Source organism: Thamnophis sirtalis, unplaced genomic scaffold, assembly GCF_051295495.1.
Source record: "Thamnophis sirtalis isolate CommonGarterSnake01/CBP01778 unplaced genomic scaffold, rThaSir2_p1.2 scaffold_13, whole genome shotgun sequence".
In the NCBI taxonomy this organism is placed as follows: domain Eukaryota; kingdom Metazoa; phylum Chordata; class Lepidosauria; order Squamata; family Natricidae; genus Thamnophis; species Thamnophis sirtalis.
In genome coordinates this window covers 40,958,929-40,978,189 of record NW_028261393.1, presented here as the reverse complement: position 1 = coordinate 40,978,189, position 19,261 = coordinate 40,958,929, and the positions used below count along the sequence as shown (strand labels likewise).

General features: G+C 44.5%; 1 protein-coding gene across 2 annotated transcripts in view; it reads left to right on the top strand.

The window, feature by feature from the left end:
- Positions 1–10,793, top strand: part of LOC106544809 (synaptotagmin-like protein 2) — a 59,473-nt gene extending 48,680 nt beyond the window's left edge. The window contains exons 11-17 of one of the 2 annotated variants that reach the window (XM_087727695.1): positions 197–366; positions 2,315–2,417; positions 2,909–3,070; positions 3,179–3,257; positions 4,856–4,955; positions 6,759–6,964; positions 9,410–10,793. In XM_087727695.1, coding sequence (XP_087583821.1) covers positions 197–366; positions 2,315–2,417; positions 2,909–3,070; positions 3,179–3,257; positions 4,856–4,955; positions 6,759–6,964; positions 9,410–9,555 — 966 coding nt within the window. In that variant the 3' untranslated portion in view covers positions 9,556–10,793. Of the gene's footprint in view, positions 1–196; positions 367–2,314; positions 2,418–2,908; positions 3,071–3,178; positions 3,258–4,852; positions 4,956–6,758; positions 6,965–9,409 lie in introns of both variants that reach the window. The other variant, XM_087727694.1, reaches the window with a different exon arrangement.
- The last annotated feature ends 8,468 nt before the right edge of the window (positions 10,794–19,261 follow it).

The window sequence follows — 19,261 nt, the reverse complement described above, 5'->3', positions numbered from 1 at the left end:
AATTTGAATTTGAGAAAATTTAGAAGATTTTTACCTAATTCTGTCCAAGATGTATTCAAGATCTAAGTCTCCGATATAACATTTCTCTTCTGCTTGAAGCAAGATGGTATGCTTAAATGATGGAAGCTTGCTAAACATCTGGTGAACTTTCTCTGTTGTGCTCAAAGACATCCTTATGGTCTTCTCCTCCATCCAGGTGAGTGGCAGTGTCCTGAGTGTGTACAGTGGTGATTTTGGGAGTGTCGATGCTCAGGGGCTGGTCCAGTTTGCTTTGGATTATGATGAGAAGAACCAAGAATTCCAAATTTTTGTTTCCCAGTGCAAAGACTTGGCAATTGTGGAGGAAAAGAAAGGAAGGACAGACCCGTAAGTAAAGTTGGTTTTAAAAAAAAAAGTCTTAGCAATATCTACTGTCCTAATTTTTTTGTTAGTCGCTTGCTTGTGTGGAATTTGATGTGAAATATCCTGAAGCCGGAGAATCCTCCAAGAATTTTACTTCCATCTCAGTTCTGCTGGACAGAAGTGGGCAACTCGCCACAGCCAACTTGCTCTGACCCACTTGCCCCAGTCGTTTCATCCCTGCCAACTTATCCTGGCCAACTTGCACCTTGAACCTAACACAAGACAAGGCCCTCTGCAAGCCACTTTTCCCTCTCTCGAATTGTCCCATATTGAAATGTCCCACACTGAATTATCCTAGACCCATGAGGGCAAACCTACGGCAATAGCAATAGCAATAGCAGTTAGACTTATATACCGCTTCATAGGGCTTTCAGCCCTCTCTAAGTGGTTTACAGAGTCAGCATATTGCCCCCAACAACAAAACAAGTCCTCATTTTACCCACCTCGGAAGAATGGAAGGCTGAGTCAACCCTGAGCCGGTGAGATTTGAACAGCCGAACTGCAGAACTGCAGTCAGCTGAAGTAGCCTGTAGTGCTGCATTTAACCACTGTGCCACCTCGGCTCCTTGGCATACATGCCACAGGTGGCATGCAAGGGCCCTCTCTGCGGGCATGAGAGCCGTCATCCCAGCTCAGCTACACCATGCATGTACGTGCGCCTCCCACTGGCTAGCTGATTTTTGGGTCTCTGCCACACATGCATGGGGGGGAGGCAGGGTGCATGCGAGAGATGCGTGCGCATGCATGGGGGAGGGTTATGTGTGCATGTGGGGGAGTCATGCGTGCATATGCAAGGGGAGGGGAGCATGGGGGAGCCGCGCACCCCTCCCCCCGCAGCCCATTTTTTGGCCCAGAAGGGTGCAGGGAGGCTTACTAAGCCCAAAACAGGGCATGGGGGTGGGGAGTCCATGCATGCATGCATGGGGGTGGGGGAGGGCAGGGGAGTCAGGTGCGCATGCACAGGGGGTGGGGCATGCAGGGAGTGTCGCACACACATTGGATTATGGATGTGGGTGGGTGCGCATTTTTGGCACATGACAACAAAAGGTTAGCCATCACTGTACAATACAATAACAGAGTTGGAAGGAACCTTGGAGGTCTTCTAGTCCAGCCCCCTGCTTAGGCAGGAAACCCTACACCACTTCAGACAAATGGCTATCCAACATCTTCTTAAAGACTTCCAGTGTTGGGGCATTCACAACTTCTGGAGGCAAGTTGTTCCACTGATTGTTCTCACTGTCTGGAAATTTCTCCTCAGTTCTAAGTTGCTTCTCTCCTTGATTAGTTTCCACCCATTGCTTCTTGTCCTGCCTTCGGGTGCTTTGGAGAATAGTTTAACTCCCTTGGAACACTGCTATCATGTCTCACCTAGTCCTTCTTTTCATTAAACTAGACATACCCAGTTCCTGCAACTGTTCTTCATATGTTTTAGCCTCCAGTCCCCTAATCATCTTTGTTGCTCTGTACTCTTTCTGTACTCTTTCTAGAGTCTCCACATCTTTTTTACATCGTGGTGACCAAAACGGAATGCAGTATTCCAAGTGTGGCCTTACCAAGGCCTTATAAAGTGGTATTAACTGCCCTAGACTCTGTTGGGACTCCTTGTGAAATTAATAGATTTGGTGAGCAAACTCATGCAAGGATTATCTGGCAGGAAACATCTTCCAGAGGACACAATAGCATCAACAAGTTAGAGGCAAGCACTGTGTTTTCACCAACATACCTGGCCCTCTTACACTTTGGATGACCCTAGCAGAAATGTTCAGATTAGAAAAATAGGCGAGCATAGCTTTTGTCCTGGGTTGTTCCCAAGTCCATCAAATCATCAAAACCAGCAGAAGCTGGATCATCTCTGGTTGATATCCAAGAACTGGTCTGTTGAATTTTTCACTTAGTGAACATCTCTTTCCAGGTACGTGAAAACATACCTGCTTCCAGATAAGGCAAGGATGGGCAAGAGAAAGACATCGGTGAAGAAAAGAACGACCAGCCCCGTTTACAACGAGGTGTTGCGGGTAAGGAAAACCAGGCTTGTCTTAAGAAGATTAAAAATAACAGAATAGCAGAGTTGGAAGGGATCTTGGAGGTCTTCTGGTCCCCTTCCCCCCACCCTATACCACTCTGGACAAATGGCTGTTTAATCTCTTCTTTGAAACTTCCAGTTATTGGGGCATCCACAATTTCTGGAGGCAAGCTGTTCCACTGGTTAATTGTCCTCACTTGTTAGGAAGTTTCTCCTTAATTCCAAGTTGCTTCTCTCCTTGATTAGTTTCCATCGTTTGCTTCTCGTCTTACCTTCAGGTGCTTTGGAGAATAGGTTGACTCCCTCTTTTATGTGGCAGCCCCTCAAATACTGGAATATGGTTATCGTGTCACTCCAGTCCTTCTTTTCATTGAACTAGCCATACCCAATTCATGGGTGTTAGGGCTTAATTCTAAGGTGTTTCCCCAAATAAAGCTACAGGTGACTTTAAGTGTATCCATTTCTCTTTCAACATCTCCCCAGTATAAAATACAGAAAATGGTTTTGCTGATTCAAAAGTTGAACCTGTCTGTGTGGCACAACGATCCCTTGGGAAGGAACAGTTTCTTGGGCGAGATGGAAATTGACTTGGCCAGCTGGGACTGGAGAAACAATAAATTAAACTGGTACATGCTCAAACCACGGGTAAGCACAGCTCAGCTGATATTCTGCTTTAGAGGTTGATGTGTCTGGTGACTGAGCAATCTTTGGCCATTCCTGATTTTTTGTCTATTGTGGCCTTTTCTTTTCCAGAGCCTCTCTGCCATCAACGGTGTTGACCATCGAGGGGTGATGAATCTTTCCATCAAATATGTGCCACCAGGAAGTCTAGGTAAAAACAACCACCTTCAGCTCAGTTGTTTTCAGAAATTCAGTGGATAGTATCAGAACAGAGATAGACAATATAGAGCTCATGCAGAAGTGGAGAACCAGTAGCAGAAATTTTGAGTAGTTCGGAGAACCAGTAAATACCACCTCCGCCTGGCCGCGCCCCCATCTATTCTCTACCTCCCAAGTCCCAGGTGATCAGGAAGAAAGGGGGATTTTGCAGTATCTTTCCCCTTGAGTGGGGAGGGAATGGGGATTTTACAGTATCCTTCCCCTGGAGTTGGGAGGGAATGGGAATTTTACAGTATCCTTCCCCTGGAGTGGGAAGGGAATGGGAATTTTGCAGTATCCTTCCCCTGGACTGGGGAGGGAATGGGGATTTTGCAGTATCCTTCCCCTGGAGTGTGGAGGAAATGGGGATTTTGCAGTATCCTTCCCCTGGACTGGGGAGAGAATAGGGATTTTGCAGTATCCTTCCCCTGGACTGGGGAGGGAATGGGGATTTTGCAGTATCCTTTCCCTGGAGTGTGGAGGAAATGGGAATTTTGCAGTATCCTTTCCCTGGAGTGGGGAGGGAATGGGGATTTTGCCGTAACTTTCCCCTGCCATGCCCACCAAGCCATGCCCACAGAATCAGTAATAAAAAAATTTGAATCCCACCACTGAGCTTGTGATACTGCATAGCAAACTGAGGTCCTTCTTCAATCATTATTTTATTCAAAGAGGAAAATAAATAAATGGAAAATGATATGCTGTATGGGAAGCTGCATTTTTGTTTCCAGAAATGCTTCTGTGACCTATCAAGAACCCACAGACATTCTTTACAAATTATTTTTTAAAAATGTACGAACAATTTGGAGGTATCCACAACTGCCTTGGAGAAGTTACCTCAGGTGGTTGTGGTGGACAGAAAGCAGCAGGAAATTGTTTGTGCCACTTCGTCTTCTAATCAATGGGGGCTCTATAGACATTCGGTGATGATTTAAGCCCCTCACTCCATTGAGTAAGATTGGGGGAGTGTCCACAATTTTACTAGGTGAACCCAAAACAAGAAGAGTAAAAAAGCTGGAGCTTCTGGATTCTATCTGAGAACAAGTAATCGGAGGAGATACTCTCAGATATGTTCTGTGTCAAAATTAATAGAGAACACAGGGAGACCCATTATACCCAAGATGATATACCTGTCATCTTCTTTCTTTTAATGGCACCATAATCCCTTGCGGGGTGGAGTCTGGGCAACAGAATGGAGCTGAGTGTTTACTGACTGGATGCTTTTTCTGTCACCAATGTGGAGTTTTGTTCGGCAGATACATTCCCATTCTGCCCAGAGAGAGAAATAGCTGCCTCTATCTAGGATCGAACTCTCAGCCTTCTGATTGGGAGGCGAAAGCTCCACCTCTAGGCCACTGCACCACTCCACCCAAACAATAGCCATATGGACTGGAAATTCAAGGGACTGAAATGCCTCCAAGTCTGGAGGGAAGTCGACTGGGGGGGAGGGGAATGGGCTAGATTCAATTATCTGTATTGTAATATTCTTAAAATTATGGATATTCCTATATTTCTTATTTGCTTTCCAATGTTCATGATACATCACAGCAGGCCGCAAAAATCCCCCATCTGGAGAGGTTCATATCTGGGTGAAGGATACCAAAGATCTCCCACAGTTACGTCCTTCGGGAGTGGATTCCTTTGTGAAATGGTAGGTGTGCCATTGGTGGGGTTCTGAACTTTCCTCTGATTGGTGCCTGATTGAAGTTCCTGTTTTGAGCAACTGTGTTTGAAAAAAAAAATCCAAGGTTTGCTGGATGAGACAATGCAAATCCTGAGGGGGTCAGAGATCCTAGGGGTTGTAGACTCAGAGGGCATCGAGGTAAGGAAATATGTCCAATTCTGACATGAGAAAGATTGCAAAAATAATCTAATGGCTTTGGTTGAAGGATTGTGTCAGTTTGATGCATAAATTCAAATCCAGAAAGTACACACAGATAATTAATGCAGCTGGATTCATTAACTTCTTTATATATATATAAGAATAGATGAATAAATGAACAATACCAACAGGTGGTTCTTCCAAGTAAACACAAGGCAGGAGAGTTACAGGCAAACACAAGCAGTTAGCTTTATTTCAGCAGACAAGCACAGATAGACTGCTAGTTTACTTCTCAGAGCAGCAGACTGCTTAAGTTTCTGTTTCAATTCTCTGCACAGACTCAGATCTGTTTAAGCTCCCATTGGCTGACTTAGTTACTATGCCTATTCATTGGCTGACCTTGTTCCCATGTCTCTTCTGGTCATGAATATTTTAACAGATTGCTATACAGGTAGTCCTCAACTTACAATCACAACTGAGCCCAAAATTTCTGGTGCTAAGTGAGACATCAGTTAAGTCAGTTTCCCCCCATTTTATGACCTTTCTTGCCACAGTTATTAAGTTAAGCAGTGCAGTTGTTAAGTTAGTAACATGGCTGTTAAGTGAAGCTGGCTTCCGCGTTGACTTTGTCAGAACATCGCAAAAGGTAATCACAAACCCGCAAGGACATCACAACCATCATAAATATGAGTCAGTTTGCCAAGCATCTGAATTTGGATTGCATGACTAGGCAACAGTCCTAAGTGCGAAAAACGGTCATATGTCGCTTTTTTCAGTACTGTTGTAATGTCAAACGGTCACTAAATGAAAGGTCGTAAATCAAGGGAGACCCGTACCTACCAAACCAGGAAATCTCTATAGCAGTGGTGGCTAACCTTTTTTGTTTTTGTGTGCCAAAAGCACAGACGTGCGACCGCACCAATAATGCAATGCACGTGCGACACCCCTCCTGCGTGAATGTGCATGTGCCCCCCTGCACTGCCCCTTCCCCTCCACATGCACGTGCGCCCTCTGCGCCTTCCCTTGCACATGTGCGCATGACACACAGCCCACACATCCTTTTGCAGCTAGCAGGTCTCCCTGAAGCCTCCTAGGACCAAAAACAGACTGTGGGGGACCCCACATCCCCCTGCACCCAGTTTTGAGCATAGCAGGCCTCCCTGAAGCCTCCTGGGAGCAAAATCAGGGCATGGGGGGCATGCCACAATCCCTGGGCATGTGCGTGTGTCTCCCACGTGCATGGCAGAGACCCAAAAATCAACTGGCCACATACACGACAGAGACCCGAAAATCCACTCATGCACGGTGGAACTTAGCTGGGGCGCCGGCTCATGTGCCCACACAGAGGGCTCTGTGTGCCACCTGTGGCACACATGCCATAGCTTCCCAATCACTGCTCTATAGTATTGGATTTTGTTATGGCTATGAACCCAGCCTTAGCCAAGTACCTCTCCATTAGAGTAGTCACCCTATTTATCCCATGTGGGGCTAATGATTATTTTGCTGGACTCTTAAAGCAAAAGAGGCACTCTAGCACTTTGAAAACAGGAAAGGAAATGTTGACGATCAGGAAGCCCTTGAAAAGGGTGGACATTCCACCAGAGCCAAAATGCCGGTCTTCCTCTTTTTAAGCTACGTGCTTCCGGACACCAGCAAGAAAAGTTATCAAAAAACCCGAATTGTCAAGAGAGACTCCAACCCCGTCTTCAACCATACCATTGTGTACGATGGGTTTCACACGGAAGATCTGAAGGATGCCTGCGTGGAGCTGACAGTCTGGGATCATGAAAAATTGACCAATCACTTTCTCGGAGGGATCCGACTAGGACTCGGCACAGGTAGGTGATGCTGTCTGAGTCTATTTTGTTTCCTTTCATTCTCCTGTGATAGTTGCCTTAACAGGCTTGGGATCAAGATCCCGTGAAGGATTAGCACCGCTTTATAAAATCTTAAGGGAACGGGTGGCTCAGGGACTAAGATGCTGAGTTTGTCGGCAGTTCGAATCCCTAGCGCTGCGTAACGGAACATTACTTGTCCCAGCTTCTGCCAACCTAGCAGTTTGAAAGCACGTAAAAATGCAAATAGAAAAATAGGATCCATCTTTGGTGGGAAGGTAGCAGCGTTCCATGCGCCTTTGCCGTTTACTCATGCTGGCCACATGACCACGAGACCTCTTTGGACAGCGCCGGCTCTTCAGCTTTGAAATGGAGATGAGCACCGCCCCCTAGAATCGGGAAGGACTAGCACAGATGTGCGAGGGAAATCTTTACCTTTACCTTATAAAATCTTAGTAAGACCACACTTAGAATACTGCATCTGTTTTGGTCACCCTACTATAAAAAAGATGTAGATACTCTGGAAAAGAATGCAGAAAAGGAGGCTAAAACATATGAACGGTTCCACCACAAATGCGCGAACGACAAAAGCGCGCCTGACTAAACCGCGCCAACAAAACCGCGCCAACAAATGAGCGCTGAAGCGCGCCGACAACAGCGCGCCGACAGAAGCGCGCTGTAACCCTAACCCTAAACCAAACCCTAACCCTAACCCTAAACCTAACCCTAAACCTAACCCTAAACCTAACCCTAAACCTAACCCTAAACCTAACCCTAAACCTTAACTTAAATCGCACTTCTGTCGGTGCGCTTTTGTCGGCATGCTTTTGACATCGCGGTTTTAGCCCCGCGGTTTTGTCGGCGCGCTTTTGACGTTCGCGCATTTGTTGGGTCACGCATATGAACAACGGTTGCAGGAACTGGGTTTGTCTAGTCTAGTGAAAAGAAGGACATGGGTTGACATGGGCTGCCACAAAGAAGAGGGGGTCAATCTATTTTCCAAAGCATTAGAAGGCAAGACAACCCCCCCCCACACAATGGATGGAAATTAATCAAGGACAGAAGAAGGTCACCTCTCCAGAAATACAATTTTGCAATGGCAACAGGCTAAACTACTGCAGGGAGAAGCTATGTAGGGATGTGGAGTTACACAGGCAGTGGTGATAGAAAACACTAAGAAGCACAAACACTTAGCAAAAGAGCATAGAATTCCTTTCAGATGGAAGGCGGAAGTTAGTTCTATTTGATTACTGTTGGGTTTATAGTCTACTTTTTCTCCAGAAACTGAAAGCAGTTGCACAGGAATCTCTGTCCATTTTAGCCTCACAATGGAATAAGTGGTCCAGAGTCATCCAGTGAGCTCTTGTGGCTAAGGATGGGTCAGAACCTGGGATTTCCCTTTCCTTGTCCAATGCATTAACCACTGCACCACACTTGCACTCTGTATCATGCTGGAGAACGGAGTTCCCAAAACTCAAGAGACAAAAGCTGGAGGAAGCACTAGTGGAAAATCTAAACCAAACCAATCCAATCCAATCCAATCTAAACCAAACCAAACCAAACCAAACCAATCCAACCTAAACCAGGTTCCACCACAAATCCGCGAAGCCCTTATCTGTGGAGACATAAGCACGAAGACTAATTCGCGCCATTCTAAGCGCTAAGGAAAAACGCGACCCTACCGCGAAGACATAATCGCGGAGGGCAAATTCGCGCATTCCCAAGCACTCAGTACCCTAAACCTAACCCTAAACCTAACCCTAAAACAAACCCCTAAACCTAATCCTAACGCTTACCTTAATTGAAGTCGGCTTTCTGCCGCGGCGCCGTTTTAATGCGCCCTTCTGTTGCCGCGCTGTTGTCGCGGCGGTGATGACGTGCGGTGATGACATCGCGGCTTTAGCGCCGCGATTTTATCACCGCGATTTTGACGAGCGCGGTTTTGTCGTGCCACGCCTAAACCAATCCAAACCAAACCAAACCAAACCAATCCAATCCAATCCAAACCAATACATTTCAACTAAATTTGTTTCTATGAGTTACACAAATTTTGAAATGACTTAGATTTAGGGCAGGTCTGGAGATGGGGAGGCAAGTCTCTTTTAAGGGTGGGGAGGAAGAGAAGCTGGTTAAGAGATGGGGAGGCAAGTCAGGGTAGGTTAGTTGAGTAGTGATTTGGCACGTCTGGAGTGCTGGAGGTTTTTCCAATGCAAATAGAACACTAAGGCAGCTTAGCGAAAGTGGAGTCAGGGATTTAAGACAGCCACCCTCTGCCCCTTTTGCAACGCCCATGGCAATTTGTTTATTTTACAAAATCCATCCATGACTCAGAACACAAGTGGGGCCTTGCCTAATTTGGACCTACAAAGGAGAATGCTTGGGAGTTGGATTCGTGTGCTGCTAGACCACCATTTCTAAAGTGTTTTATTGCTTCTTGTTTGGGGCCAGGTTTCAGCTATGGAATTGCTGTTGATTGGATGGATTCTACACAAGAGGAAGTAGCATTCTGGCAGGAAATGATGTCAACGCCCAATGAATGGATCGAAGGCTCACTCCTCTTGCGCTCCTTGGTTGGGAGAAGCAACTTGAAGTGACACTTCTTCGGCGGTTCAGCTACGTGGCAGGGAGAACACACTGATGCCAGCTTTGGTTTGTTGTCAGGTACATAAGAATGCAAAAGCGACTTCAAGGGAGCCAAAGTTATGGATGCCACTGAGCCAAAGAAAGATCTCAACAGGAAAGGTGCTAGCATCACACCTCGCTTTAACTCCTAAGGAATGGAAGAGCTACACCATACTTCCGTGGTACGGATGTTCTGTGACTTAAGAGCCAGTAGGCAGGGCTGAAGAGGTGGAAACAGGGGATGGGGGAGTTAAATTACTCATGCAAACACTTTTTGCTTTTCTGCACATGAGAAAATGAACTGAAATCGTGGGTAGCAGAAGCCTCCACCAACAAACTCACTGTGCACCACTTGAAAACTCTCTACTGGGATAAAACTGTTGGAGATGAATGACTTTATTCCAAGCTAAAGAAGGAGACCATGTCTAGGTGATGCTCTCAAGCGCCTGGATGGAATCATGGACTTTCACAAACTCTTTAAGGTCTTCTCGGTCAACCCTGTTCATTGGAGGAACCAAGATTAAAGTGTTCCTGACAGATGTCTGTCCAGCCTCACCTTGGACAGCTCCAGCGATGGTGAGGCCTCTTGGTCATTCTTTCTGCTGCTCTTTACTGTTATGAAACGTGTTCTGAAATTCAGTCCAGAATCTGTCTCCTATGATTTCACATCTAACTCTTTGGAACCCGCGAGAACAAGCCAGTCATCTGTCAGAGCTTCTGGCAATGGGTGGGCATTTGCTTTTTGATAAGTGAGTGAAGGGATAACATGATGTATGTGACCGAGGACCTTGGAGAGGAAAAGAGAACTTGTAGACTCTTCAGTTTTATTTAAGAGGATTTTAACTTTCCACTTGCAATTTAAATCAAAACATTCCTTTTCAGGATGATTTCAAAGCTAAAGGTAGCACTTTATCAGGCTGGTTTTTTTTTTAATGCATTGGCTTTGATAAAACTGCTCATTGTGAGCTGGAAACTCTTTTTAATGAATGGCTGGTCAACCTCTGCTGGCCATTATTTTAAAGCACACTTAAAAAAAAACACTTCATGCTCTCTGTTTACTATTCCTCTCTCTCCTACAACCCCACCTTATGAACTGTGGTTATCTAAAAAGACTGTTCTTGGGATAATACTTTATGTATCTTGATGAAATGGACTGCAGTCCATACAATGTCATGCCATAATAAATGTCTTAGTGTTTAAGATGACAAAAGTGTCTTGAGGTATGTCAATGAAGATTCAATCATCCAGGCCAAAAGTGTTAAATGGTTGATTCAGGGCGACTAGACCAATCTTTCTTAATCTTTGTCATTATTGTTAGTAGTGAAGTCGAGTCCAACCCATAGCGACCCCATGGACAACGTTCCTCCAGGCCTTCCTGTCCTCTACCATCCTTTGGAGTCCATTTAAGCTCATGCCTACTGCTTCGGTGACTCCATCCAGCCACCTCATTCTCTGTCGTCCCCTTCTTCTTTTGCCCTCAATCTTTCCCAGCATTAGGCTCTTCTCCAGTGAGTCCTTCCTTCTCATTAGGCGGCCAAAGTATTTGAATTTCATATTCAGGATTTGGCCTTCTAAAGAACAGTCAGGGTTGATCTCCTTTAAGACTGACCGGTTTGATCGCTTTGCAGTCCAAGGGACTCGCAGGAGTCTTCTCCAGTACCATAGTTCAAAGGCCTCCATTCTTTGACGATCTTTTGACACAAGGGTCTTGGTGAATTTTGCTGCAACTTAGTAGGTTGGCCATCTTTCTGAGAACTTATATCCTTATATCCCTAAAAGTTGGATTGTGGGTTTTTCTCCTGACCATCTGTATATTCTTAGTCGATGTTTTGCTTCATTTAAATTGACTTAATTGAAATTAAATTTTGCAGAATGCAATAGATCAATGGGTGATGCTATAATTTAATATTAATGTGCAATCTGAATAGCATCAATATTTAATAGGGATATTCCATTGTTCCAAGTTAAAAAGAATATTAACCTTAAATAATGCAATATATGCCTTCCAGGTACATTGGGTTTTCGTCCCCATAATTTCCCCATCAACATTGCCAATAGGAAATACATCTTGAGAATACAAGCAGAATAGTTGAACATGGTGCCACTAGTAGCACTTTACAAAGCCTTAGTAAGACCACACTTGCAATACTGCATCCAGTTCTGGTCACCACGATGTAAAAAAGATGTTGAGACTCTAGAAAGAGTGTAGAGAAGAGCAACAAAGAGGATTAGGGGTCTGAAGACTAAAACATATGAAGAACAGATACAGGAATTGGATATAGTGAAGAGGACAGAAGTGACATGATAGCGGTGTTCCAATATTTTAGAGGTTGTCACACAAAAAAAGGGTGCAACCTATTCTCCAAAAAAAATCTGAAAACAGGATAACAAGCAATTGATTGAAACTAACCAAGGACAGAAGCCATCTAGAACTAAGGAGAAATCTCAACTAACGGTGTGACCAATAAACCAATGGAATAGCTTGCCTCCATAAATTGTGAGTTCTCCATCACTGGAGGTTTTTAAAAGGAGACTGGACAGGTAGTTGTCTGAAATGGTAAGGGTCTCCTGGTTGAGCATGAGGTTGGACTAGAAGACCTCCAAAGTCCCTTTCAACTCTGTTATTCTGTTATTTCTAATCTTCCTATGCTAACGCTGGTTTTCCTTACCCAGAATGCCTTGTTGTAAATGGGACAGATAAGCTAACTGTGCCTTTCATGGTGGACCCTGGAGAAATGTTTCTCGACCTTAGCAGTTTGAAGATGCGTGGACTTCAATTTAGACATTTCAACTTCCGATGTAACAAAGAGTCTTGTAATGCTTTGACTGTTCTATTGGAAGAAATGTCCATCTGGGTTCAGTTCCAAGTGGGGGAAAAGACACTGGATTCATGGAAGTTACTTGGAAAGAAGTTTATTGATGATGGACAGGACCACATGATTTGAGGTCCTGGAAGAAAAGGGAAGAGATGCTGAGATTTCCTGAGTTTTATACCCTCTCTGGGCTTTTGAATTTGAGCTTTTATTCTGATTGGTTGTCAGAGTCCCATGTGGGGGCAACTCTGTAGGCTGTCCTGAGTCCCAGGCTTGGTTGAGCCTTGCGAGCTGCTTTGTCTTTAAAACATGTTTCTCCTTTTCTCATCCAGGGAAACATAATATTCTGCCTTTTTAATATTTCCTAGAGTATTTCATTCTTCCAGGAGAGGGGTGGGTCCTAACTTCCTACATGACCCTGCAGTGCGAAAATAATTCCTTCCTTTTATTATTGTTGCAATTTTGATCGCCTGCCAGGTCGTGGCGCACATCCTCCATTGTTCATCAGAGAGCTACGCATAAAATCTTCACTGTGTGGACGTTAAGAATGAAATTCTGTGCATTCCTGTTCGAAAGCAAAGCCCATTCAGTTTAGTAAGACTTATGCCCGGTTAAAATAGCAAGCGACGCAAGGGATAAAGAATGCAAACAGGATCCTGGATGAACAAAGGGAGATGAGACCAAATGAAACATATCATGTCCCGTAAACCCAAACAGGGACCAACCTAAAGCTCATCAGCTACCAACCAAGGTCAAAAGGGCATATCTGAGCGGGGGGGGGGGTGTCTGGAGAGAGAGGGGGGGTCAGAAAAAGGAAAGATAGTGACTGAGACTGAAATCAAAGCCCTCCATTCCTTTTATGTGTATCACACAGGTGTAATTTATTTGTTTGTATCTCACCTTTATTATTTTTAGAAGTAACTCAAGGTGGCAAACGTATCAACACACCTTCCTCCACACCTTTCATATCAACACAATTTCCCCACAACATTAGCCCTGAGTTGAGTTGAGTTGAGAGAGAGAGAGAGAGTGGGGCTTCCTGTGGGAGGAGCCTGTCGCCGAGGAGCTCAACGAAGCCCCTCTTAAAGATCTGGTTTGTATATCTAATTAAGATCAATAGATATCATCCCTTTCTGGCAGAAAGGGACAGGCAGAAGCTCAGGTGTTAGGATTTATTCGTAGTTCACAGCCCTCTTCTTTTTTTTTTTGGGCTGCGAACAGAGAATGGATCCAACGTAGCTGAGCTTTCATCTCCAGCCATTTCTTTACAGCTGCCTTTTTGCAGCCCTAGACAGCCTCCCCCGCACTCAGGACAATGACAAATTGCTTTTAAGATAATACGAGCGGGTCACACCTCTGTGATGTGTGTGTTGTTTTTTTTAACTATCTAAACACCAGCCTTGTTTCTCCTTTGAACTTCTCTGCGCAATTGGGACACAAAATGGCGTTTTTACTGTGTTGGTGATTGATGACGTAATTAACTGGCTTTATTTCCCCGGAGATCGCTACTCATTAATGAGCAAAGTCCACAAATAATTTATTGAGAACTGGCCAGCTGAAGACACTGTTTATCTGTCTATTCTCAGATTTTATCTATAATGCCTCCCAAGTCTAAACAGGCAAAAAAACCCTCTCCCCTTGTGCCTAAAGAACTTGCTACCAAATCGCTGCCTTTGTCTCCTACGCCATCTACTGGAGATTTCTTGACACAGGAGCTTCTCTCCCAAATAATTAATGACTTTAGAAAAGAAATTCAAGAATTTGTGTTGGATTTATGCGATAAAATACATGCCAAAATTGCCCAGATGAATGCGAATGTGTTTGAAGTCGCGTCTACTTTAACAGATTATATTGAAGAAATGGAGACGAAATTGGAATCTTTGGAGAGGGCTAATCTTGATTTGTCTTCTAATATTCAAGCTTTACAACAAGAGATTATTAATAACCAAACACAACTTACAATGATAAATTACAATACAAAGGCGTTTGCAATACGAGTTCGAGGATTGCCTGAAAGGAAAGGAGAGAGTTTGAAACAGACTTTTGTAGCAGCTTTCAGCCAACTGGTGGGAGGCCCAGGACTTAATTTTGATTGGAATATTCGAAAAATCTATCGCCAGAATTCGCACGTGGCGGAGCAACGACAGCTTCCAAGAGACATAATTATATATTTTTTCACAAGAGAATCCAGAAATGCGATTTTACAAAAGTTTTATAAAAGCAGGCTCCGAATTGAGAACCACGATCTGTTCGTCTTTAAAGATATTCCGCTTCAGATGCTCCACGCAAGGAGAAGTTATACTTTTTTAACCCAAGAACTCAGAAATCGTCAAATAAAGTATAAATGGGAGGCTCCAGTTGGAATTACAGTTACATTTGAAAATCAAAGATTTCGTATTAATTCTGTTTCGGAAGCTCGGGACTTTTATTATAAAACTCTGAAGGCGGGGCTTCCTGACTCACCCGGAAATGCGGAAGGACAAGGTGAAGGAAAGACAAGCAGCAACTCATTTGACTACAAGAAGGAGGGAGTTGCTCTCCCCCTACTGGAGAGGCAGAAGAGCGGAAACTGAGGATTCAGTTATATCTTCAAAGCAGCGGGACACGTGGTTATAAGGCAGAGGGTTGCCTTTTCTTTCCGGAAGGACAGAAGAGTAAAGAATACAGACCCAGCGATGTTTCTAAAATACTTTCTAAGCTTTTGGACTGATTAAAACTTTAGGATTTCTGTTTGGTATGAAAAATGGTAAAGCTGTGTATTGATACGGGACTTTTACAAGATTTATTTGAGTTTAAATCCGAACTGCGCACGAAGTGTTTTCTGTGAGGAAAGCGGGGACTAAGATTTATTTGAATTGCGGTTTGGGGTGAATGGAGTGTGGAGCAGAAAGGAAGGTGGAGTGGGATATTGATGAAGGAATCTTGGGATTGAACGAACTGGCAGGAATTTTGGGCATATGTTTTATGAATCTACAAGTCTGAAGTATAATATAAAAAGCTCAGGATTTTAAAGTGAAGAGCGAGATCCTAATCTTATGCAATCTGGGCTTGGGAGGAATGGAGACGTGAAACGAAGGATAGGAAGATGAGCAGCGAAAATATGAAGACAAATTGATTTTTGTATAAACTAATATTTGAATATAAGCTTAAGAAAGACTATCTGGAGATTCTACAGGAAGATGGGGGTAAATATCAAAGAACTAAGGGACGAGGACAAAATATAAATGGAATGATTTATACTGTTTAAAATTTGAAGAATGATGGGAGGCTGAGCATAATGCAAAAGAGTTTTTAATTTTACTTTATTTACTTTTTTGTTTTTGTTTTCTTTTTCGGAGTGTTCTTTTTATTTTATCTTCATTATTATTGTTAATAAGATACTTTGAAGGTGAATGGTACTGAACTGTGCCGGGCGTGTGACCTGGGAAGTCGGAGGGGGTTAGGGAGGGGGATTCATTGGGGGTGGGTGGGTGGGTGGAGATATAGCTTCAATATATAGAAGAATACACTTGTATACTGCTGTTCCTTATCTTTTCTTTTTATTTTTCTCTTTTTTTTCTTATTGCTTTTTTCTTTCCTTTTTTTTTTTCTGGGTGTAAGGAATAGAGAAATGCACCATAGTGAGAAGTAGAGGAAAAGAAGAGGGAAAAGTAAGGAGGGAGGAAGAGGGGAATGTAAGGAGGATGAGAGGGGAAGGAGGGTGAGAAAGGCGAGAAAGGAAGATAGGAGGGGAAAGGGAAGTAGGAGGGGTGATTGTTGGAGGGAGAAAGGAAAGTTGGAGGGGGAGAAGAAGGGATGTGTGAAAGTGATAGGTGGGGTTTATGAGTTGTGTTTCGGTTGGGGGTGTTTTTTTTTTTTGTTTGTTTGTTTGTTTTTTGTTTTTCTTACGATTATAATATTATTATTACCAATATCCAGTATATAAGTGAATGTACAAAATTGAAAATGAAAATGAATAAAACATTATAAGAGGAGAGAGAGAGAGAGAGTAACTGGCCCAAGGTCACCCAGCTGGCTTTCATGGCTAAGGCAGGACTAGAACTCCCAGTCTCCTAGTGTATTGGCCCAAAGTTATCCAGCTGACTTTTTTTTATTGAAAATTTTATATTTTACAAATATATACCTCCCCTCCCCCCCACAAACCCAACTCCCCACCCCACCCCCAGCCTCCCAGAGCAAATACAGGGTACAAACATTAACATCTATATTCTAAAGTAAGCTAACAGACTTTAGCATCATCCCTCACTTGTACTTTAACTCCCCTTTTGTAAAGCTAACTTTAAGCAAATTGTATCCTTGTTTGCTCATTCATTCATAAGCTATCTGGAGTTTCTTAGTCCCATGTTTATTCCAGGGGTGGGTTTCTCGCCCCGTTCCAACCGGTTCGGTTGGAACGAGGCCGGCGGCGTCCTCGCGCATGCGCGTGGTGCGCACGTGCACACGCGTGCTGTGCGCATGCGTACTAGCATCTGTGCGATGCTCCAGCTGCTCCTGGAGGATCGCGCAGGCGCTGTATGCGTCCTGCGCATGCGTGGAAGCGCAGAATTCGGCAAAACCGGGTAAGGAGTGGGTGCGGGCGCGCGCAGGCGCGCGGGCACAGGGGGGGCCCTTCGCCGTTCCCGGAAGTTACTTACTTCCGGGTTCGGCAACCAACCGGATCGCAGGGACCGCCGTGAACCGGTTGAAACCCACCCCTGGTTTATTCTGAATATAATCAATCCATCTTCTCCATTCCAGCTTGTATTTCTCATCTGAATAGTCCTTAAGATATGCTGATATTTTAGCCATCTCTGCTAAGTTTGTTACTTTTAGTGTCCATTCTTGAATAGTAGGTAATTCCTCCTTCTTCCAATACTGCGCCACCAATAATCTTGCTGCCGTTGTAAGGTTCAGAATCATATTAGTCTCTATAACTGTACAGTCTGTAGTTATACCTAACAGGAATAACTGAGGAATAAACTTTATCCTCTTTTTAAGAATATTTTGCATAATCCACCATATTTTTATCCAGAATGCTTTAACCTTTTTACAAGTCCACCATATATGGTAATACGTAGCATCAACACAATCTGACTTTTGTGCCTAAGGCAGAACTAGAGCTCAAAGTCACCTGGTGATTAACCTGAAGTTACCCAGTTGGCTTTCATGGCTAAGGCAGGACTAGAACTCCCAGTCTCCTAGTGTCTTGGCCCAAAGTCATCTAGCTGACTTTTGTGCGTAAGGCAGGACTAGAACTTAAAATCTCTTGGCGATTAACCCGAAGTTACCCAGCTGGCTTCCATGCCTAAGACGGAACTAGAACTCCCAATTTCTAGCCCGGTGCCTTAACCACTAAACCAAAGTAGCAGAGGATGGGGGCTGTGGCTGGAAAGGCCAGCTGGTTTGATACAAACCCTCCCTCTGTGGGCACACAAGCTGTTGCCCTAGTTCAGCTCTGCTATGCATCGGTGTGCACCTCCCACCAGTCAGCTGGTCTTCGGGTCTCTGCCACGCATGCATAGGTGTTGTGCGTGGGTAGCATGTGCGTGCATGGGGGCACACATGCATGGGGTGTATGCACCTGTGCAGGAGTGTGTACGGGCAGGGACATGCATGCGAGGGGAGAGGGACACATGCATGGGAGGCAGGGTGCATGGGGGCACCCATATATGTGTGGGGAGGGGCATGTGGGGCGCATGTGCAGAGGTGGGTGCATGTGGAAGCGTGCATGCACGGGGACAGGACGCATGCATGGGGGCCGCATGCACATTTCATTTTGGGGATTCAGGCATGCACGCTTTGGGCACTGTCTGTAAAAGTTTACCCATCACTGCCTTGAACTGTACCTCTCAAGAGTATGAGATTCTGAGCAGACCATTCCTGGTTTTCAGGCCAGCCAGGCAATGTTGAATGCAGATCACTAAAGAGGCCATTTATGCTTGGAGCTGCATCTATGCCCAGTAAGTAAATAAACAAATTAATTCTACTTTGTCTTACAGCGTGGCATCATATAAAAACAGAGCACTGAATTCACTTTGCATCAGCCTGAGCTCCCAGGCAGGAGTAGACTTAGTCCCACACAAGTTGGGAGAAGAGTTATTGTTTCCCTCCACCTTAGAACCAAAGTGCAGAGCCAGTTTGGTGTGATGGTTAAGGCACCAGCTTAGAAGCCAGGGGATCCTGAGTTTGAGTCTCATCTTAGGCACAAAGCCAGTGGGGTGACTTTGGGCCAGTCAGTCCCTCAGCCCTTGGAAGAAAGCTCTGACAAGTCCTTTCTGGAATCTTGCCAAGAAAACTGCAGGGATCAGATGCCTAGGTTGTTACCAGGAGTCAACACTGGCTTGAAAATGCAGAAAGAGAGGAGCAAAATAGCTTCCTAAGACTGAGAAGACTCTAGATCAGTGACAGAGAACTTATTTGCTCTGTAGAAGGTTCTATGTTCAATTGCAACAGTAGGAAGTTAGCACCCACCCCCCTCCTAGAAGGATGAAATATTTTGAGAAATATTAGAAAGGCAGAATATTATATTTCCCTGGATGAGAAATGGAGAATCATGTTTTTTTAAGAGGGAGAAAGCAGCCCACACCTTTTCTTAATGGCCTTGAGCAATTATCAGCACTTAAGAGATAAAGAGATAGGTAGCTCTATTCACAGGCAAAGCAAACACCTCAGGCAGAATCCCCCCTCAAGACAGGGTATTTTGAAATTCCCTGCAGCAAAGTCTGAACAAAGGGAGGATTAACCCTCAGCCACAATAGGAATTACCCAACACCCTTTCAGGACACAAGGGCCTTCATTGCATCACCCTCAGAAATAGCAATCAAACCTGGGGAGCTCAAACAAACCCTTAGGTGATGGCTAACCTTTCCCAGACTGAGTGCCCAAA